This window comes from Panthera uncia, chromosome D1 (genome assembly GCF_023721935.1).
Source record: "Panthera uncia isolate 11264 chromosome D1, Puncia_PCG_1.0, whole genome shotgun sequence".
Lineage (NCBI taxonomy): Eukaryota > Metazoa > Chordata > Mammalia > Carnivora > Felidae > Panthera > Panthera uncia.
Window position 1 is genome coordinate 1,586,627 of NC_064808.1, and position 17,502 is coordinate 1,604,128.

General features: G+C 62.0%; 1 protein-coding gene across 2 annotated transcripts in view; it reads right to left on the reverse strand.

Moving 5' to 3' along the window:
- Positions 1 to 16,854, reverse strand: part of NADSYN1 (NAD synthetase 1) — a 35,425-nt gene extending 18,571 nt beyond the window's left edge. Inside the window, exons 1-9 of one of the 2 annotated variants that reach the window (XM_049641495.1) lie at positions 16,685 to 16,854; positions 15,189 to 15,249; positions 12,400 to 12,516; positions 10,590 to 10,643; positions 10,086 to 10,175; positions 5,769 to 5,820; positions 2,533 to 2,621; positions 2,311 to 2,428; positions 1,487 to 1,618 (exon numbers count right to left, since the gene is read on the reverse strand). In XM_049641495.1, coding sequence (XP_049497452.1) covers positions 1,487 to 1,618; positions 2,311 to 2,428; positions 2,533 to 2,621; positions 5,769 to 5,820; positions 10,086 to 10,175; positions 10,590 to 10,643; positions 12,400 to 12,516; positions 15,189 to 15,249; positions 16,685 to 16,769 — 798 coding nt within the window. In that variant the 5' untranslated portion in view covers positions 16,770 to 16,854. The remainder of the gene's footprint in view (positions 1 to 1,486; positions 1,619 to 2,310; positions 2,429 to 2,532; positions 2,622 to 5,768; positions 5,821 to 10,085; positions 10,176 to 10,589; positions 10,644 to 12,399; positions 12,517 to 15,188; positions 15,250 to 16,684) is intronic. The other variant, XM_049641502.1, reaches the window with a different exon arrangement.
- Between the last annotated feature and the right edge of the window lie 648 nt (positions 16,855 to 17,502).

The following is a 17,502-nucleotide window of genomic DNA, read 5'->3' on the forward strand; positions in this document are numbered from 1 at the left end:
CCGTCATTTCCCGAAGCGAGAGGCCGCCAAAGCCACCCAAAGTGCAGACCCCTGGGGTCCCAGCCCCAAGGCCTGGCCAGGGCCCAGAACCTGCTCCTCCCGGTACAGGTGGCCCCCTCCACTGCCAGTGAACCCTGCGCAGGGCGCCCGTGGCCCTGAACCCGGTCCGCCCGCCGTCCCGGCCACACCGACCCGGCCTGAAGACAGCGGGGCGTTCCCGTGGGACGCAGAAGAGTGGCGCCTTTTGCACGAACTTGACCCGCCTCTACCGTGGCTAATGCCGAACACCTGAAGGCCTGTGGGGGTGCTGTCACCTGGCGAGCACGGCCTGGGGGACAGCTGGGAGGGAGGGAGCGTCCCTTCTGCCAGACTCCCGCCCCCCTCCCCCCAGCAGGAGAGCATCACGGAGTTCACTCGCTCCGCTCTGAAACGTGACTTCGGTTTCACACCTGCTTCCCTCCTAACCCCAGCGGGGCGGCGAGGGGACCAGCGTCCCCTCAGCGAGCCGAGTGCAGAGGAAGCGAACGGGAGGGTTCGTGACCTGGCACGAGCTCACGCTGCCGCGTCCCTGCGAACCTGTCTTCCGCTCCCACCTGCCCCCGAACTAGCATTTCCACCCGACCCCCCGAACACGGGTGGTGCCGCGCGAGGGCCCCTCGCGCCCGCACAGCCGAGGGTCACTTGTGGCGTCCGCACGGCTGGCGTTCGTGTCCGTCTCCCGTGAGAACAGCCATTTTTTTGTTCTGAACTTGAAAGACCTGTCGGCGCACAGACAGCACAGATGCGCGCCCTCGCTGCAGAGGGCGGGTCTCCCTCAGCTTCTCAGAGGTCGGCCCGGTCAGGGCGGGACGGGACAGGTGTCTCAGCCTGCCTTCCTGGTTGTCCCCCGCCCCCCGCGCCCCAGGGCTGCGGCGACGTCTCCTCTGAGCTCGCCCCACGCCTCCCCGCACAGACGTGCCTGACCCCAGCCCGCTCGCGTGTCCAGGGAGACCAGACGGCCCACGGAGGGAGGCCTGCCTCAGGGGAGCCTCGGGGCTCCCAGGACTCGGGGCCAGGGCGCTGTGAGGCCCACGGCTAACACACGTGGCCCGGACACGTGGGGAAGAGCCAGCGGGTTGTGTCAAGTGGCCTCAGCGAGCTCCCCTCCACCTGCTTCTACGCACGAGGCCCCTGCTGAGGGACACCCTCCTGCGGGGACCAGGTGGTGCCTGCTCACTCCCTGGGGGACCGGGGCTCACCAGCTCTCCTGGCACGACACAGCCTGCCCCCCACAGCACCTGCCTGCTCGCCTGCCCCCGAGGGTGACCGTGGGGCCGGGTCCTCCCCCCAGGCCGTGCACGTGTGACCCTCGCGCTGTGGTGGCCTCATCTGTCCGGGCGGGGCGGGAGCTGGCCGCGGCGGGGGGGGCCCGGAGACGACAGCCCAGCACCAGGGCTCGGTCACGGAAAGGAGCAGATGCCCCTGGGGTTTGCGAGCTCGCTCTCACCACGTCGTCCAGGGAGAACTGGGAGCCCTGCGCCAAGATGTGGCCGTTCATCGCTATCAGGGCGCAGCCATCGTAGTACAGTCGGTCCCCGTCACAGCCCTTCTGGTTGGCCAGCAAGTAGATCCCGCCGTTCTGGAGAATGCAGGGGGCACCGAGATCACCGTCCCTTCCTCGGCCCTCCCAAGGCCTTAAACGGCGCCCTGCAGGGAACCCCCCCCCCCCCCCCCCCCCCCCCCCCCCGCCCTTCCCCACAGAGAAAGTGCCTGCACACGGGGGTTGGGGGGCACAGTAGGGCCCGGGACAGTGACCCGCCGGCCTTCCCAGCCTCCAGGCATCACGCCCAATGCCCCTCCCCTCGCTGCCCCCCAGCACCCCTCAGGCACTGACTGTCGTCTCTGACACGGGAGGAGGGGGGTCACGGAAGACAAACCCCACAGCGTGGCACAGAGACCCAAACCCGCCCCTCGCGGGGTCACGCTGCCCAGCAAGGGCAGCGCCTCGGGACAGCTCCCTGCGCTCCAGCTCGGAACCACTGAGCATGCGGCCAGCGCGTCACTTGTCCCTCGATGGTGTCTTGGGCCCCAGGGGCCTGACGCCGGGGCAGGAGGTGCCCTGCTTGCCTCACAGGGTCAGGGGAGGTCGGGCGCGTGAGGCCCCAGAGGGCGAGTCAGCGCCCGTTTGCAGAGCGCCGGCCGAAACTGCGGGCACCGATGTCCGTCGTGCGGGCCCGGCCCTGCGTGGGCACCGGGGACTCGGGGGTGTGCGGGACGGGCGCGGCACGGGCCCGCGGCACGCGTGCCCCAGCATGGCGGCCCAGCGCCTACCTTGGTGGTAGCCATGGTCACCAGATCCACCCTGGCATGGGCTTTGCGCAGCACGTGGTGGCTGCCCGAGGCGTTGGTGAAGATCTCCACGCCGTCCAGGCCCATGTCCACGTGCGGGCTGCGGGCAGACGGCGGTTGACGGCAGGATGGGCCGCGTGCCCCGCCCGCCCAGCCCCGCTGTCTCCACCCGCGGCCACCCGCCAGGCCGGGGCCGGGGCTGACCTGTGGGGCGTCCAGAGCTCCTCACAGATCTCGCTCCCAATGCAGGTGTCGCGGGTGGCCAGCACTGCATCTCCAAAGGGCACGGTTTCCTGCGGTCAGGGGACAGAAGGGCATGAGACCCCTTGGCCGTCCCGTCTGGGCTCCGTCCCGACCTCACTGCCCTTTTACTTCCAGTCCCAGTGAGTCCCTGCCCAGCTGGGGAGCACTCCCCACCCAGGCGGCCCGGCATCTCCCCTGCTGACCCCCGGGGCCTCTGGTCACAGCGTTCACTAGGCAGGAGCTGTGCTCTGAGCTGCCACAGGGCCCTCTGTGGCCCCAGCAAGCCGTCACTCCACTCTGGAAGTTTCCATGGGCACAAATCCCCGTCGCCATCATCGTTATTAAGAATAAAGGGTCTTGGGGCGACTGGGTGGCTCAGTCGGTTGGGCGGCCGACTTCGGCTCAGGTCATGATCTCGCGGTCCATGAGTTCGAGCCCCACGTCGGGCTCTGTGCTGACAGTTCAGAGCCTGGAGCCTGTTTCGGATTCTGTGTCCCCCTCTCTCTGACCCTCCCCCATTCATGCTGTCTCTCTCTCTCTCTATCTCAAAAATAAATAAACGTTAAAAAAAAAAAAAAAAGAATAAAGGGTCTTGGGGCGCCTGCGTGGCTCATTCGGTTCAGAGCCTGACTCTTGATTTCAGCTCAGGTCATGATCCCAGGGTCGTGGGACTGAGCCCCATGTCAGGCTCTGCACGGAGCATGGAGCCTGCTTTTGTCTCTCTCTCTCTCCCTCTGCCCCTCTCCCGTTGTCGTGCACATGCTCTAAAAATTTAAAAAAAAAAAAAAAAAAAAGAAAGGAATAAAGGGTCTCGTTTGTCCAGGGTCACTCCACGCCTGCCAAGGCCCAAAGCCCTTTTCGGCATCATCCGTGCTCCCGACAGTGTGACCGGATCGTCCCACCCGTGCCAGGAATGACCCGAGGGTCATGCGAGAAACCTGAGAAAAGTGACCCCGCTCCTGAGTGGCAGGGCCAGAAGCAAGCGTGTCTGTCATCAAGAGCCACGTTAACAAGCCACGAATGGCGGCATCCCAGGGCCGGGGCAGAGCCTCCCCCGGGTCGGCAGACGAGGCGCCGGGGCCTCCGTGTGCTGACCGGTCAAGTGGGTGTGGGACGCTCTCAGGCACGCGGACAGCCCTGACTTGCTGTCTTGGTTCAACTTGGCTCCCTCTCCTGATCCCAAAGCTACAGACGCGGCCAGAACTGATCCTGAGACAGGGAACACGGCCGAGCACGCTGGGTCGGGTTCCCCGATGCGTGTGCGTGAGTCCAACACCCTCGGCTGCCGAAGGCAAGAACCACGGCGTAAACCTGGCCCTGCTCCCCGTGGCTGCGAAGAAAGCCCTCACGCGGGACCCCATGCTGGCCGCCGGGCACCTGGCAAATAGCCCACGGGGACGGCCGGGACCCACACGCCATCTTGCCGTGAGGTGGCCAGGGCTCAGGGCCACGGGGCCCAACGTGTCCACGTGTGGCAGGTCCCGCGCTGCCCTTCCCTTGTTCCCGAACACGCCCCGGAACTTAAATCCGCGGACGGTCACCGGGGCCGATTCAAGCCACCGCCCTTGGTCAACCGCCAAGCCAAATCCGTGCAACTTCAGACCATACCCCACAAGGGCTCAGTCATCTCCACCGGCAAGGCCTCCAGGACATAGTGGGACCCCGCAAGGATGAAACGGGGTGCAGCTCCCGGTCAGGGCTGTGCCGACATGCTTCAGACACGGGCTCCCCACCAGTCACACACACGGACACGGGGAAACGCACTCATGGGCGCGTTCCGTGTTCTGGGTCAGGAGGGTTTTCAAACTAGCCCGCTGCTACACTTCACGGTCAAATGAGTTTCCGGGACACGTGGGAGGTGACCGGACCCGGCTGAGCGCCCCTGCCCAACCTTGGCTGTGCCCGTCCCGGCGTGTCCGCACAGGGGATGCTGAGCCCAAGCCGGCCCCTCGAGGAGCCTGGCTCAAGAATCAAACCCAATGGCGGTGATGTAATCTGGCTCCTGAATGGGGGCAGCCGCCCAGCGGCCAGGCAGCCGCCGTCCTCCAGGGAAGAGGCAGGGACGGCCAAGAGGCAAATGGAACCGGAACCGGGAGGAATGAGGGGAGAGGGACCCCTGGTCCAGCTCGGGTCCGTCGCTAAGGTCCAGCGGAACCCCTGCCGGGCCCTCCACTGAGAGATTCCGGACCCTCATGAGCTGCCGGAAGGGCAGTAATTAGGGGCACGGAGAACCTGGCGGCCTGGGAGGAGCTGCGTCCCACTCAAATTTCTGTGCTGGGGTCCTGACCCCCAGCACCTCTGAACGTGACTGTATCTGGAGCCGGGACTTTGCAGAGGTGATCAAGGTGACCACGGGGTCCTTGTAAGAAGAGGGGATCGGGACACAGACACGCACGGAGGGACGACCCCGCGAGGACACAGGGAGAGGACGGCCGGCCACACACAAGGAGAGAGGCCTCGGGAGGCCCCGGCCCCGCCCATGCCTGGACCTCGGGCTCCGGCCTCCAGGACTGGGAGCCAAGTATCTGCTGTTTAACAACAACCCGCACACCCTGCCCTCCGTCTCTGGTGCTGTGTTATGCAGCCTGAGCAAATTCACACACTTCACACCAGAATGGGACCTCGGACAGAGACCAGACCAGTCAGGCCTCCCCCCGACACCTGCTCTGTGCCCCTGGGTTCCAACCACCCGTGGGAAGTGGCCAGAACAGGGTTTCAGCTGTCACCCCAGCAGCTGCCACTAGGAAGAGGCTGGACGAGGCCCCCCGGCTAAGGCTGGAGATCAAAGCTCTAAAGGCCTGGCCCAAGCCAGCTCCAAAAGACAAGAGATTTCTGAAGCTGGGCCTTCACAGAACGAGCAGGCAGCCAGGTAATGTCTTGCTTGGATTTTATAACTAGAACCCTCACAGCCCCCCACCCCCCACAGCTTCCCGGGTGACCCGGAGGCCCAAGCACCAGCCCCGGCAAGGTGAGGCGGGGACCCCTCCCCCAGCTCCCCCGGGGCCCCAGCACGGTGGGCCGGGCGGGAACGAGGCAGCACCGACAGGCCGGGCTTCGGGGGCGCCACCCTCCCTCCTCGTGCAGGAACCTCTCCCCGCACGCCAGCCAGGTGCCGCTGTGGCCTCGGCCCACAGGGGCCTGCCCCCAGGGCATACCACGGCCTCCAAGAGCGACAGGTTCTGTCCCCAGAGACTCACCTGCTTTGTCAGGCTCTGCAGCATCCGGGGGAGAAAATACTCCTCTGTTTGCCTGGGAGGGAACAGCACAGATCTGAGGATGAGCGTCTAAGGCCCGGGGGAGGGATGGCATCCGAACGGGGACAAAAATCGGCCCGGGAGCTTCCAATCGATGTGGCAGCAAAGGACTGTAGGGCATGCACAGGTGCCCCGAGCGTCCGTTCAAGATAAAAAGACGAGGACGGGCGTGTTGGCGAAGATGCTGTGCATTTTACTCGGTGACACCGTGGTGCCCAGTGAGCTCCCGCCGGCTGGCTTCCCGGGGCCTTGGTGCCCGGCACTCCCGAGACACCCGTCACGGGCATGATCTCCAAAGAGGGGGCGATCCGGGTGGAATCCCCGATCGGAGTCTCTGAGTCAAGATCACGCCGCGCTCGCCCAACACGCAATCACAAGCCTAAACGATAAAGTTACGCTCCAAACGGAGTAAGACGGACCGAGTCTAACACCTCCCACGCCGCTCCCGGACAAGGCATCCCCAGGTGCCACGCTGAAAGGCAGAAGGCACGAAGCGACGCCTCCCGAGTCCGACCGCAAAGGGGCTGTTACGGGATGCCGCCCGAAGACGATCTGTGAGCTGAGGCTCTTGCTCCCTTCTCAGAATTCACGGGAGCCTCCCGCGGTGACCTCAGTGGTCGTTGCCTAAGTAAACCACAAAGCTGGGAAGCTGGAGGGCGATGCCTTCTGTCCCGCGCCAAGGCCGGGGACGGGACCTCCCGGCCGCCTCGCCGCCCCACAGCGAGTCTGCGATCCACCATTGGCGGGCTTGCCGCCACGGTGTCGCTGCGTCAAGATGAACTTTAGAGGGAGGAGCCGGCCGAGGCCCGTCCCTTCCTCTGCCTGCACCCCCCGCAAGATGCACTGAGCACCAGCCCGGAGCAGGACCACCAGGGCACAGGCGCGCGCACCTCCGCTCTCCTACTCTCTGCCCCGAGGCCCGCCCTCACCTTGTACCCGGCCGGTGCGTTTCGCAGGTTCACCGAGAGCCAAAAGACGCCGCGTCAGAGTCCCGTGCTGCTGCCGTAGCTGGTCACTCGAGGCTCGGCTCAGGCCGGCCCGGGGCCCCGCACCTGACCGTTCGCACAGCCTGCACCTTTCTCCGGCTGGACGCCCCTGCTTCTCAGCCAACGCCGTCCGGAAAGGTCCTAGCAGCGCACTCCCGCCAAGAAACCACCCTTGGCCGTGCTGAATACAAGTCTTCTCCGCCCCCCGGGGGCAACAAGAGCCCCTGCGACCCCTGTGCTTAGATCTGGGGTCCGTCTAAGAACATAATGAGAACGAGTAGGTTCTTAAAGTCTCTGCAGTCGAGCACCAGGTTTTTGTTTGTTTTGTTTTCTTAAGAGGCCTGGGACTGCACTTTGAACCTGTCGTGGGTCCATTACGAGGGCGGGGCCACAGTAACCCAGCCGTTTTATCGTCTGCATTTTGGCACAGCTCCCAGGTGGTCTTAATGTTGCCAAAATGCGAGCTGGTCGCTCCGGCTCGGCATGCGCCGCCCCTTCCACAGGCTCAAGGAAATGAGCGAGGCTGAAGGAGTCACCGTGAGACCCACACGCCCGCCCCCTCCCCGACCCCGGGCAAGAGCTGGCACGCTCCCAGTAAATTCAGAGACAGCACGACCCCATAAAAAGTCTCAAACCAGAGATGATCGGATGCTGGAAAAAGATAAAAAGTGAGCTTGTGAACTGGGAAAGGAAGCGGAAAGATGTGCTGATCTGGGCAGCCCCGAGCAGCACGAGACCGGAGCCTCCGGCACACTCCTGCACAGGGCGGACTCAGGGGGATAAACCCCGGAGGAAGTACAAACAAGCGGGCAGAGAAGAGGAAAGACACGTACGATATCCAGGGACACGTGACCCGCACACAGCGGAGGCTCCCGGACAAGAGCGAGAGAACGAAATCCTTTGAAGATGGGAAATTAGAAAATGTTCCTGAAATCAAAAACCTGACACTCACGTCAAAGACACTCACGGCTCAGGGCGCCTGGGGGCTCAGGCAGTTGAGCGTCCGACTCTTGGTTTCGGCTCAGGTCGTGATCTCCCGGTTTGTGAGTTCGAGCCCCACGTCAGGCTCTGTGTTCAAGCCTGGAGCCTGCTTCAAGTTCTGTGCCTCCCTCTCTCTCTGCCCCTCCCCCGCGTGCACTCTGCCTCTCTCGTTCTCTCCCAACAATAAAATAAACATTAAAAAACAAAGAGAAATGATGCTTGATGTAAGGAAGTATGAGAAAACGAAAAAGAGCTCTCAGAGAATAGAAAGTAGAGGGATGGAATCTTCCAGGACGTGGGAAAGAAAGGTCACGACAAGTATAGAGAAGCTGGTCCGGGAGAGTCTGATCTCCGATCAAGAAGCATTTCAGAAATAGAAAACAGAGAAAACAGAGCAGACATCGCCCAGAAAGGACACGACGTTTCCCCAAAACACAGGGGCCCTGGAGAGCCGAACACGGAAGCCCGGACACCCGCACCAGGGCCCACAGGATACAATTTTAAAACACCAAAGACGAAGACAAGCTTCTGCAAGTGTCCACACAGAAAATACCCCCAAGGGCGAAGAAGAATCCGCACGGTGACCCCTCACCGAGGGCACAAGCCTCCAGGCAATCCTTCACACGATACCTCCGAAACTAGGAAGGAGCATTATTTCTAACCTATAATTTGTTTTCCACTCTGCAAAACTGCTCATCACGTGGAAGAGACAAATGACAACACCTGCGGGCAGGCAAAGTGCCAAAAGTCCACCCTCCGCGGACCGTTACTTAGAAAGTGCGACTTTGTGATTTGTGATGAGAAGGCACATTCGGTCTTTCTGGAGCCGAGCTCCCGAAACCCTTAGAATTTCCCGCGACAGGGGCCACCCGTGTCTTCGTTACGTCGTTGTGTCGTGAGTGGCGTGGAGAAGGGCCCCAGGGAGGGGCGCCGGCTGCCTGGGGAGCGGGTCGGGGAGCTGGACTTTCCGTCCCCGTCCCCAGGCCTGGGGAGAGAGCCAGGCTGGGGGTGGAGCTCAGGGGCCAAAGGCCAACGACGTAACCAATCAGGCCTGGGTAAGGAAGCCTCCGTAAAACCCCGCAGAACGCGGTTCCGGGTTCGGGGAGCTCTTGGGTTGGTGACCGCGTGGACATCCAGCGCAACTCTGTGCTCACCCACCCGGCTGTCCAGAGCATATCCTCGTGTGTTAGAGCCGCGATCTAGGAATCGAACCCAAGGTGGGGACGCGGAACCTCGAGAATCTACTGGAAGCCGTGTCCCAGCGAACGAGCCACTCGTCAGAGACGAGTGAGGCCGGACGCCCACCAGCCCGGGCGAGAGAAGCCCCACGTGCCCGTGCCGGAACCGGGTGGCAAGTACAAAAATCCCGTTTTCCCACGTAAAAATACTGACCATCCGAAAATCTAACGCTGAAGTTCTGTTTCAGCAGCAGCAGCAACGATAAATGAAAAGCAACAACCGTAACGGGAGGACAGGGCAGGGCTGCTCAACCGGGGACGGTCTTGCCCCCGGGAGACATCTGGCAACGTCTACAGACACCTGAAGTTGTCACAAAGGGATGTAGCTACCGGGAGATCAGCCGCTGCACAGCTTGCCACACGGACGGCAGTCCCAGAGCGACCAGTTGGGGCCGAGAAAGCCTGGCACACGGGGTAACTGGAGATACAAGGTGCCCCGCGAGATTTCTGTGGTCTGTGACAGGTCATCTGTATAGCAGCAGCATCAAATAGCGGTACTTAGGGGCGCCTGGGGGGCGGGGCTCAGTCGGTCAAGCGTCCGACCTCGGCTCAGGCCATGATCTCACGGTTTGTGGGTTCGAGCCCCGCGTCGGGCTCTGTGCCGACAGCTCAGAGCCTGGAGGCTGTTTCGGATTCTGTGTCTCCCTCTCTCTCTGTCCCTCCCCAGCTCACTCTCTCTCTCTCTCTCTCAAAAATAAATAAACAGAGGCGCCTGGGTGGCTCAGAAAGTTAAGCGTCCGACTTCGGCTCAGGCCGTGATGTCACGGTTTGTGGGTTCCAGCCCCGCGTCAGGCTCTGAGGAACCTGCTTCGGATTCTGTGTCTCCCTCTCTCTCTGCCCCTCCCCTGCTCGTGTTCTGTCTCCCTCTCTCTCTTAAAAATGAATAAACATTAAAAAAAAAAAACCAGCGGTACCTAAATGGCAGGAACTTGTCCCAGACTCTCACGTCTCTCCCCCCGTGACCTGGGCCAAGGCCACACACAGGGAAGTCCCGAGACAAGCGTCCACAGGGCGGTCACAGACCATGCCCCTTGGTGCCGGGCACCGTGACTCACCGAGTCCTGGACCAGGGGGTAAACCAGCGTAGCTCCCGGTAGTTGCCCTCGTTTGCCAAGGCCATTTTGGGCCTGATGAGCAGGATCCTCCTACAGGCGGGAAACCGAGGCGGCCCCTGAGATGAACACCCGGTCACGAGGGGCACCCGTGGGTCCACCCACCCCGGACGGTGGACGGACGACCACAGAGCAGCCGAGGCCCGGCAGGTACACGCCGTGCGAGGAGCCGACGTCCAGGGGCCTTTAGGGGAACGTGACAGACCGCCCTCCCTCCGATGACTTCTGGCCAACAGGGCCACGTGTCCCCAAACCCCGCCCTGAGGTTTCTCTCCCCTGAAGGTGGCAGTGCTGGGCAGGGGCCAGGGGAAGGAGTGCCGTCACCTGCCCGGGGCATCAGCCCCCACCAACGACCGGGCGTTTCCAGAAGACGCCTCCTAGCACAGGGCTCCAGGGGCCACGTCTGGGGTGGGGCGTGCGGGTTCCCCGCTCCCCGCGGCCACCCACCTGTTGAGAAATATCACCCTGCAGTTGTAGCGGACGTTCCGGTGCATCACGGGCCTGCGGAGAGAAGGCACACACACGCGTCCGTCAACGGCAGAACCACACGTCTGTTTCAGTGCGAAGCTTCCTCGGGCCCTTGAAGAGGGCCACAGGGCCCCTCTGTGGCTTTTCTCAAAGTTAAAAACGAGCCAAGGGCTCTGCCACGGTTTAGGCTCTGAGACAAAAGGGGCTCTTCTAATGTTTATTTCTGAGGGAGGGAGGGAGGGAGAGAGAGTGTGTGCCAGCACATGGGGGACGGGCAGAGAGAGAGGGAGACAGAATCCGAAGCGGGCTCCAGGCTCCGGGCTGTCGGCATAGAGCCCGACGTGGGGCTCGAACCCTCGAACCCGGAGATCATGACCTGAGCTGATGTCGGGCACCTAACCGGCCGAATCCCCCAGAGCGCCCCCAGGGCTCTTCTAAAGGAAACACAGTTAACCCCTCTCACGGGTGTTCCTCCTCCTGGAACGTTCTCAGACCTGTCAGTGGCCTCCTCCCTAGCTCTCTGCACACACCCGTCACCGTTTCACCTCTGTCCCCTCCCGGCCTCACGCACCAGCCCTGTGCCTTCCCAGTTCTCCTTCAGACCACTCCTGACCTGCTGCCTGCGCCCCTTGTAGAAGGCGGGTCTCCTAGGGGGTGAACAGATTCCCCCGCCACTCGGTCTGGACCCCGCCCCGACCACCTGGGGTGCTCCCCTCTGGAGGTCAGGGGCAAAGCTCCAGAAGCCAGTGCTCTGCTGGCCCTGGGCGGGGGCGCGGCTGCACAGATCAAGGATAGGAACATTTTGTTCAGGAGCTTATAGGCCCAGATAAATGCTAGATTTCGAAGGAACATATCTTCATAAGTTGGTGGTTAACATTTTAAGAGCGAAAACAGGATTATAAACGCCAAGCCAACAGAAGAAAGCAGAGCACAGAAAACCAACCTCAGACAAGGGAAAACAAGAGGACAAGATGGCCAGGCCACTTAGAACAACCGCAGGGACCAGCCCCCGTGGCAGCTGGATCAGGAACCCAGGGACGGCCCCGGGCCCAATTCCTCACCTTCCTTGGCGAGGGGGGCTTTGCAGAAGTGATGACTAAGTACGGACACTGAGAGGGGGAGGCGGCCCGGGACCACCCGGGGCCGCCCAGGACAGTCCCAAGTTCTTACGCGAGAGGGGAGGGGTCAGAGTGCAGACATGTGCACGGAAGCGGAGGTCGAGGTGAGCCTCCACTGGCTTCGAGGGCGGAGGAGGCCCCGAGGGTTGCTGGCCTCTCTCTCTCCGCGAGAGCCTCCAGACTGACCCATATTTAAGACTTCCGACGCCCAGAAACACAAGACAAAGTTTTTGCGTTGTTTCTGTGTTTCGCGCTGCCACCATCTGTCACGGCAACAACAGAACAGGGAACAAATACAGTCCACGTACCGCCACCGATCGTGATAAACGTGGACACAGCGGGTTAAAAATCCCATCTGTGTGCTGCTTACGCTAGGCCCTAGCTCGTGTCACAGCGACGTGGAAAATGAAGCGGTGGGTTCGCGTATGGTGCACCTGCACCCCCCAAACCCACCCCTCGTTCGCCTGCACCCCTGAAACACACACCCCTTACACCTGCACCCCTGGAACCCGCCCCTCGTTCGCCTGCACCCCTGGAACGTGGCCCCCGTCCGCCTGCACCTCTGGAACCTGCGTCCCATGTACGCGCCCCATATACGCCTGTGCCCCTCGGAACCTGCGCCCCACGCACCCGCCCCCATGTACGTCTGCGCCCCTGGAACCAGCACTTACATTCCCACGTCACAGATGATATCCTGAGTGACTGGAGACTCCAGAAGGGCAGCCAGGACTTGGAGCGAATGCAAGAGGGTGTCCGACTCGTAATAATGATCCCAGCACCCGTAGCCGCTGCAGAGGAAGGGAACAGCCAGGTGAGACCTGGAGACATACGAGGTGAGGGCGGGGAGGGGGGTGGGGCCAACTGGGTCAGACGTGCAGGGGCGCGACCAGGCAGTGGGATCTTTTGAAAGCCTCCTGGCTGATTCCACCGCGCAAGCAGAGCTGGGACCGCTGCCACAGAAGAGGATGCGTTTCACGGGAAATGAAGAAACCCCAGACCCTTTCTCTTCAGTTTCAGTTACTATGGGAAATTCTCTCCGGTCAAGTGTCTGCCCGTGGATTTTTTTTTTTAAACTTTTAACGCAGCCCAAATCACACAGATCTACAAGCAAAAGAAACAAGGCTGGGTCCACAGGAACGTGTTTCAAGCAGCTAAGATCGTTAATATCGTTCCAAACACCATTCACAGAGCGACTCCTGGTTCTTGCTACAGACACTTGTGCTGGAAGCAGACCGAATGGTGTCCCCTCCCCAGAAAGGTGTGTCCATGATCCTGGCCCCCAGAACCCGTGAGTGTGACCGTATAAGGGAAAAGGGTCTTTAAGAAGTAGTTAAGGATCTCGAGGTGAGCCCAGATGTCCCGGGCAGGTCGTGTATCCAACAGGAGGAGGACAAGGTGGGGGGGGGGGGCGCGTGTGGAGCCGGAGGGACGCGGCCACAGGACAAGGCGCTGGGAGCAGAAGCGGGAGGAGGCAGCACGGATCCTGCCCTGGAGCTTCTGGAGGAAGTGGGGCCCCGCCAGCACCCCGAGTCTGGACTTCTCCCGAACCGCAAGAGAACAAATTTCGGCTGTTCGAAACCCGCCCCCGGCGTGGGGAGCTGCGTTACAGCACCCCAGGAGACGCGTGCGGCGCTCCGGGACGTCGTTGAGGGTGAAGACGGGCGTCAAGGCAATTTCCGGGAGCCGGGGGGGGGGGGCCAGTAACAACGCGCAGAGTGTCTGTAAACTGCTTCTAGGCGTTCAAAGGCTTTCCCGCCTACCACGCAGCAGCCTGGAAGCGACGTGCCAAGTGCTGGGCAAACTGTGCACACGGACGCAGACCCCCAAACTGGCACTTGCATATCGAATGCCTGGAAAGCATGCCTCCCCGCCTCTGCTTCCGACAGGAAAAGCCACGGTGGTGACATGAGAACGAGGTCGACGAGATGTCCCGTGAGGGCTCAAGCCCTGGGCTAGCCTTTCCTTTCCAAGGGCAGAGTCCTGCTCCACGGGATTCATGGCCTGGCAGCTCCCGGGCCACACAGGCTACCAAACAGCAACGCGATGCCAGAAGTCACGTGCCTGATGTCCAGCCATCGGCTGACCCCTCGCCCCTTTGGCCGGCCGGCAACTGGAGGGGCATCTCATAGCGGGGGCTGTCGGCAGGTGCCCCCGGCCCATTCTGGGTGGGCAGCCTTCCATCTGCGAAGCCTGTAAAACTGGCCCAGAGGACACAGCCAGCCTCTGGGGTGAAGGACGCCCCAGACCCACGAGGCAGCCTGCCGCAGTGGCACTGGCCCCTCATTCTCCTTCCAAGTGTCCCTCTGGGGTGGGAGCTGCCTGGCACCAGAGACAAGAAGACGGCGTGCCCAGTGAACGGACTTGGCTCGACTCCTGCCCCAGCTTCCTCTCTGCAGACTGTTGCAAGTAACTGTGAGCCTGCTCGGCAGGCTAGAAACCACTGGGAGCCCAGCTCAGCCGGGCCCTTATCCCTGCTTGATGCAAGTATGCCGCCCTGGGATCCTGTAGCTAAACTCCTGCCCCTTTTAAAATGACAGGTCCAGATTTGGAGACAGGAGGGTGGGGTGGGGACAGAACAGGGCAAAGGAGGACGTAACCTGGAGGTGTCTGGGCAGCGACTGCACCCGGGGGACAGGGCCGTTGAGGACAACCCTCCAGTGGGAAGAACAGACCGAGACAGGAGCTCAGGAGAAGTCACTCGGACAATGCAGGACCCCAGGGCTCTGGCCGCCGGCTGAGAAGCATCTTAAAGACCAGGTCCAGTGCAGGTGAAAACGCTCTTGGGTATTATGGGAAACACCACCCGAGCTGAAGTCAGGAGTCCAAGGACAGAAATCAAGCTAGCTAGAAAAATGACAGTAGTGGCCTCAAGGACTAACGCAAAGATGCCTGCGAGGAGACACTTTCTGTCGACACAGCCCCCAGGAGGGACTTCTGATTCCACAAACGGCGAGGACCTGGACACACAAAACGGGAACACAGAGGAGCACGGAGGGCGGCTGACGTGTGTACAAATGAACCGCGGCTTGCAGTGTGGCAACCAGTTGCTTACTTTTGAAGAAGGGACAAGGAGGAACCAGCTTCCCGATCACTGGAAAAAGGCAGGGCAGAAGGGGTCGCCTACACTCGCTTGCGGAAAGATGCGGAGACGGTGAGTGAAACCTGTTCGTGGCCGGCTATGAGAGTGAGGACTTGGGAAGGGTGGCGGCAGACAGAGCGGCCCAGCCCGGGCTGCTGAATCTCAGCTCCTCTCACGACCCGACACGGGGCTCCAGGCTTGCCCGGGCGCCCTTGCTCGGTGACGTGAAGCAGGCCCGCTCACGGCTTTCTGACGCCCCTAAACAGCCCTGCACCTCCACACCTGTCCACACCCACCCCCTTCCTTGCCTTTCTGCTGCGGGGAGCTGATGTGGATACCTCTGCCTTCCCCGCCCTGGGAGTCTGTGTGTGCCAGTCTCACCATATTTCCAATTCTGGTCCAAGCCTGTATCTTGCTCCTTTGCATTTGGCAATTTCAATACCTACACATGGAGGCAGAGACAGAAAGACTTCAGTACCTGCAACGTGTTCAAGGGCAGATAAAACACAGCTGCAAGCCAGACCACAACCAAAAGCACTCGGTGATCTCTCTGACCCCAGGCAGCCAAGGACCAAGGACAAGGACGAGACCCCCTACACACCCCGCTTACACCCTTTGGAAGCAAGATGCTGATCCTTAGCCCCTTGGGGGAGGGGGAGGGGGAAGCAGTCGGTCCCTGGTAGTTTATTAACAAGTGGATGCGGAAGACCGTGTGCAGGGAGGAGGCAGGCCTCCAAGGAGCACAGCCTATGGCGGCACCAGCAACCCCTGCCTGGGGACAGCAGCGCCCAACTGCACCTGCGGACAAGAGGCCAAGAGAAAGGAGACCCCGCTCTGGCCACCGACCGCCTTGCTCCAACCCGATATGCTCTGAGCCCCGAGGAGATGAAAACAGGTAGATGTTGGGAAAAAAGAAAAAAAAAAAGGATGACGGTCTGGAGGCAGGTGGCTGAAAAGATGCTGTCATTGGTGCCATTCCGTCGTGGCTGTTCTTAGCGAGCCCTCTCGCGGGAATCGGCTCAGAACAAGACGGCTGGGGTCACGTGAAGGACGGCCCCTTCGCGTGCAGGTGTGGGCCGCTGGACCTTCCACCCTCAAAGAGCACCAACGAGATGGTGGCCCCGCGACAACCACACCCTAGTCTCTAAGCTTGCAGGCTCACCCCTTACTCTGCCTGCCTCTTGGGGCCGGCTTCTCCCAAAGTCTGCCCATCAGGAAGATCTGTAGGCACCAGAGACCGTAACAGCCCTCCCGCTGATCTTAAGGGTTGACTGGCTTCAAGTTCATGCACTCCTTGCTTGCGACCTAAGTCCTCGGTCTGTAGCAGAACTGACCCACTGTCCTGAGACCTGCAGACCACTGGCCTTGAGGAGAAAAGGACCGGACTCTCCCAGAAGTTGAGGCCCGACTGCGTTCGGAAACGGCGGCCGCAGATGCCAGCAAGTGTGCCCAGGGTCATGTCCACATGCGACTGCCCCTCCCCCCAGGCACCTGCTTCTCCCGCACCTTCCCCTTCAAAACCCTCCGGCTCCCCACCCCCATGGGGAAGATGGCCTTTGACACATAAGTCCACCAGGTTGCCGGGTTCCTGAATAAAGCATACTTTCCTTTCCCCCTGTCACTTGTCTCTCCAGCAGCCAACTGCAAATAACAGAATCGAGCCAGCCGGCAAGCCTGGACCTTGCCCCCGCCCCCGCCCCCCCGCCCCCCCCCACCCCGTCCCCCCAGTTCCACCGAACCCCCAACCCCGTCCCCCCTCCCGGTTTTCCCGTCAACCCCCGTCCCCCTACCCTGGTCCCCCTCCGCCCCCCTCTACTGTCCTCCCTCGCTCCCCCCAGTTCCACGACCGGCCCCCACTCCGCCGCCCCCAGACTCACTCTTTAAAATCCTCTGCAAATTGCCCTCGAAGTCCAGGGCCCATTGGTTGAGCGCGCAGGTGGCCACGGTCACTTTCCGACCCATCCCGGCGGCAGAGTCCCGGGCACTTCCGGGCGCGGCGCGGGTCCGGCCGGGACTAGCGGGCTCCGGACGGCGGAGCCCCGGCGGCAGGCCCCGCCCACGCCCCGCCCGCCCGCGGCCGCGCCTGCGCAGAAAGGAGGCCCGCCCCCTCCGCGCCCCGGGGTGCCGGCCCGCCCCCCAGGGGGGGGGGGGGGGGGGCGGTCGCTGGGTCCTGGAGCGCGGTTCCCCGTTTCATTCCGCACCTCCCCCACGGAGTGCAGCCCGGGTGCCTCGGCGACTCGGCTTTTCCCTCTCCTAGTGTTAGATACGCTGTTTTCATGGTTTTTCTGCGGTGTGGCGCTGCATGGTGGGCCCGGAGCACGAGCGATCCGTTGCGTGCGGGAGGTTCCCGCACCGTTCGCGGAGCTGTGCCAAGGCGCGCGCGGTGTCTCCTTCGCGGCCGCCTGGCCTTTCCCTGGGGTCTACGGGCGGCTTCTGGGCGGCTTCTGGGCTAAGCAACACGCCGTTGCCACATTTCTCCCCTGAAGCGCTTCCCGCACATTTACCACCAGCCAGCTTTCACTTAACGGATTTCCTTCTTGAATGCCTTTAGGGTACGAATCCAGCTGTTTTTTCCTTTTCCCTGTGAATAACTCTCACCATCACTGATCGAACAATCCGTCTTTTTCTCTCGACTTCCGTTGCTTCTTTGTCATACACACGTTTTCACATTTAAAATACATTCCCCCACCCCCAC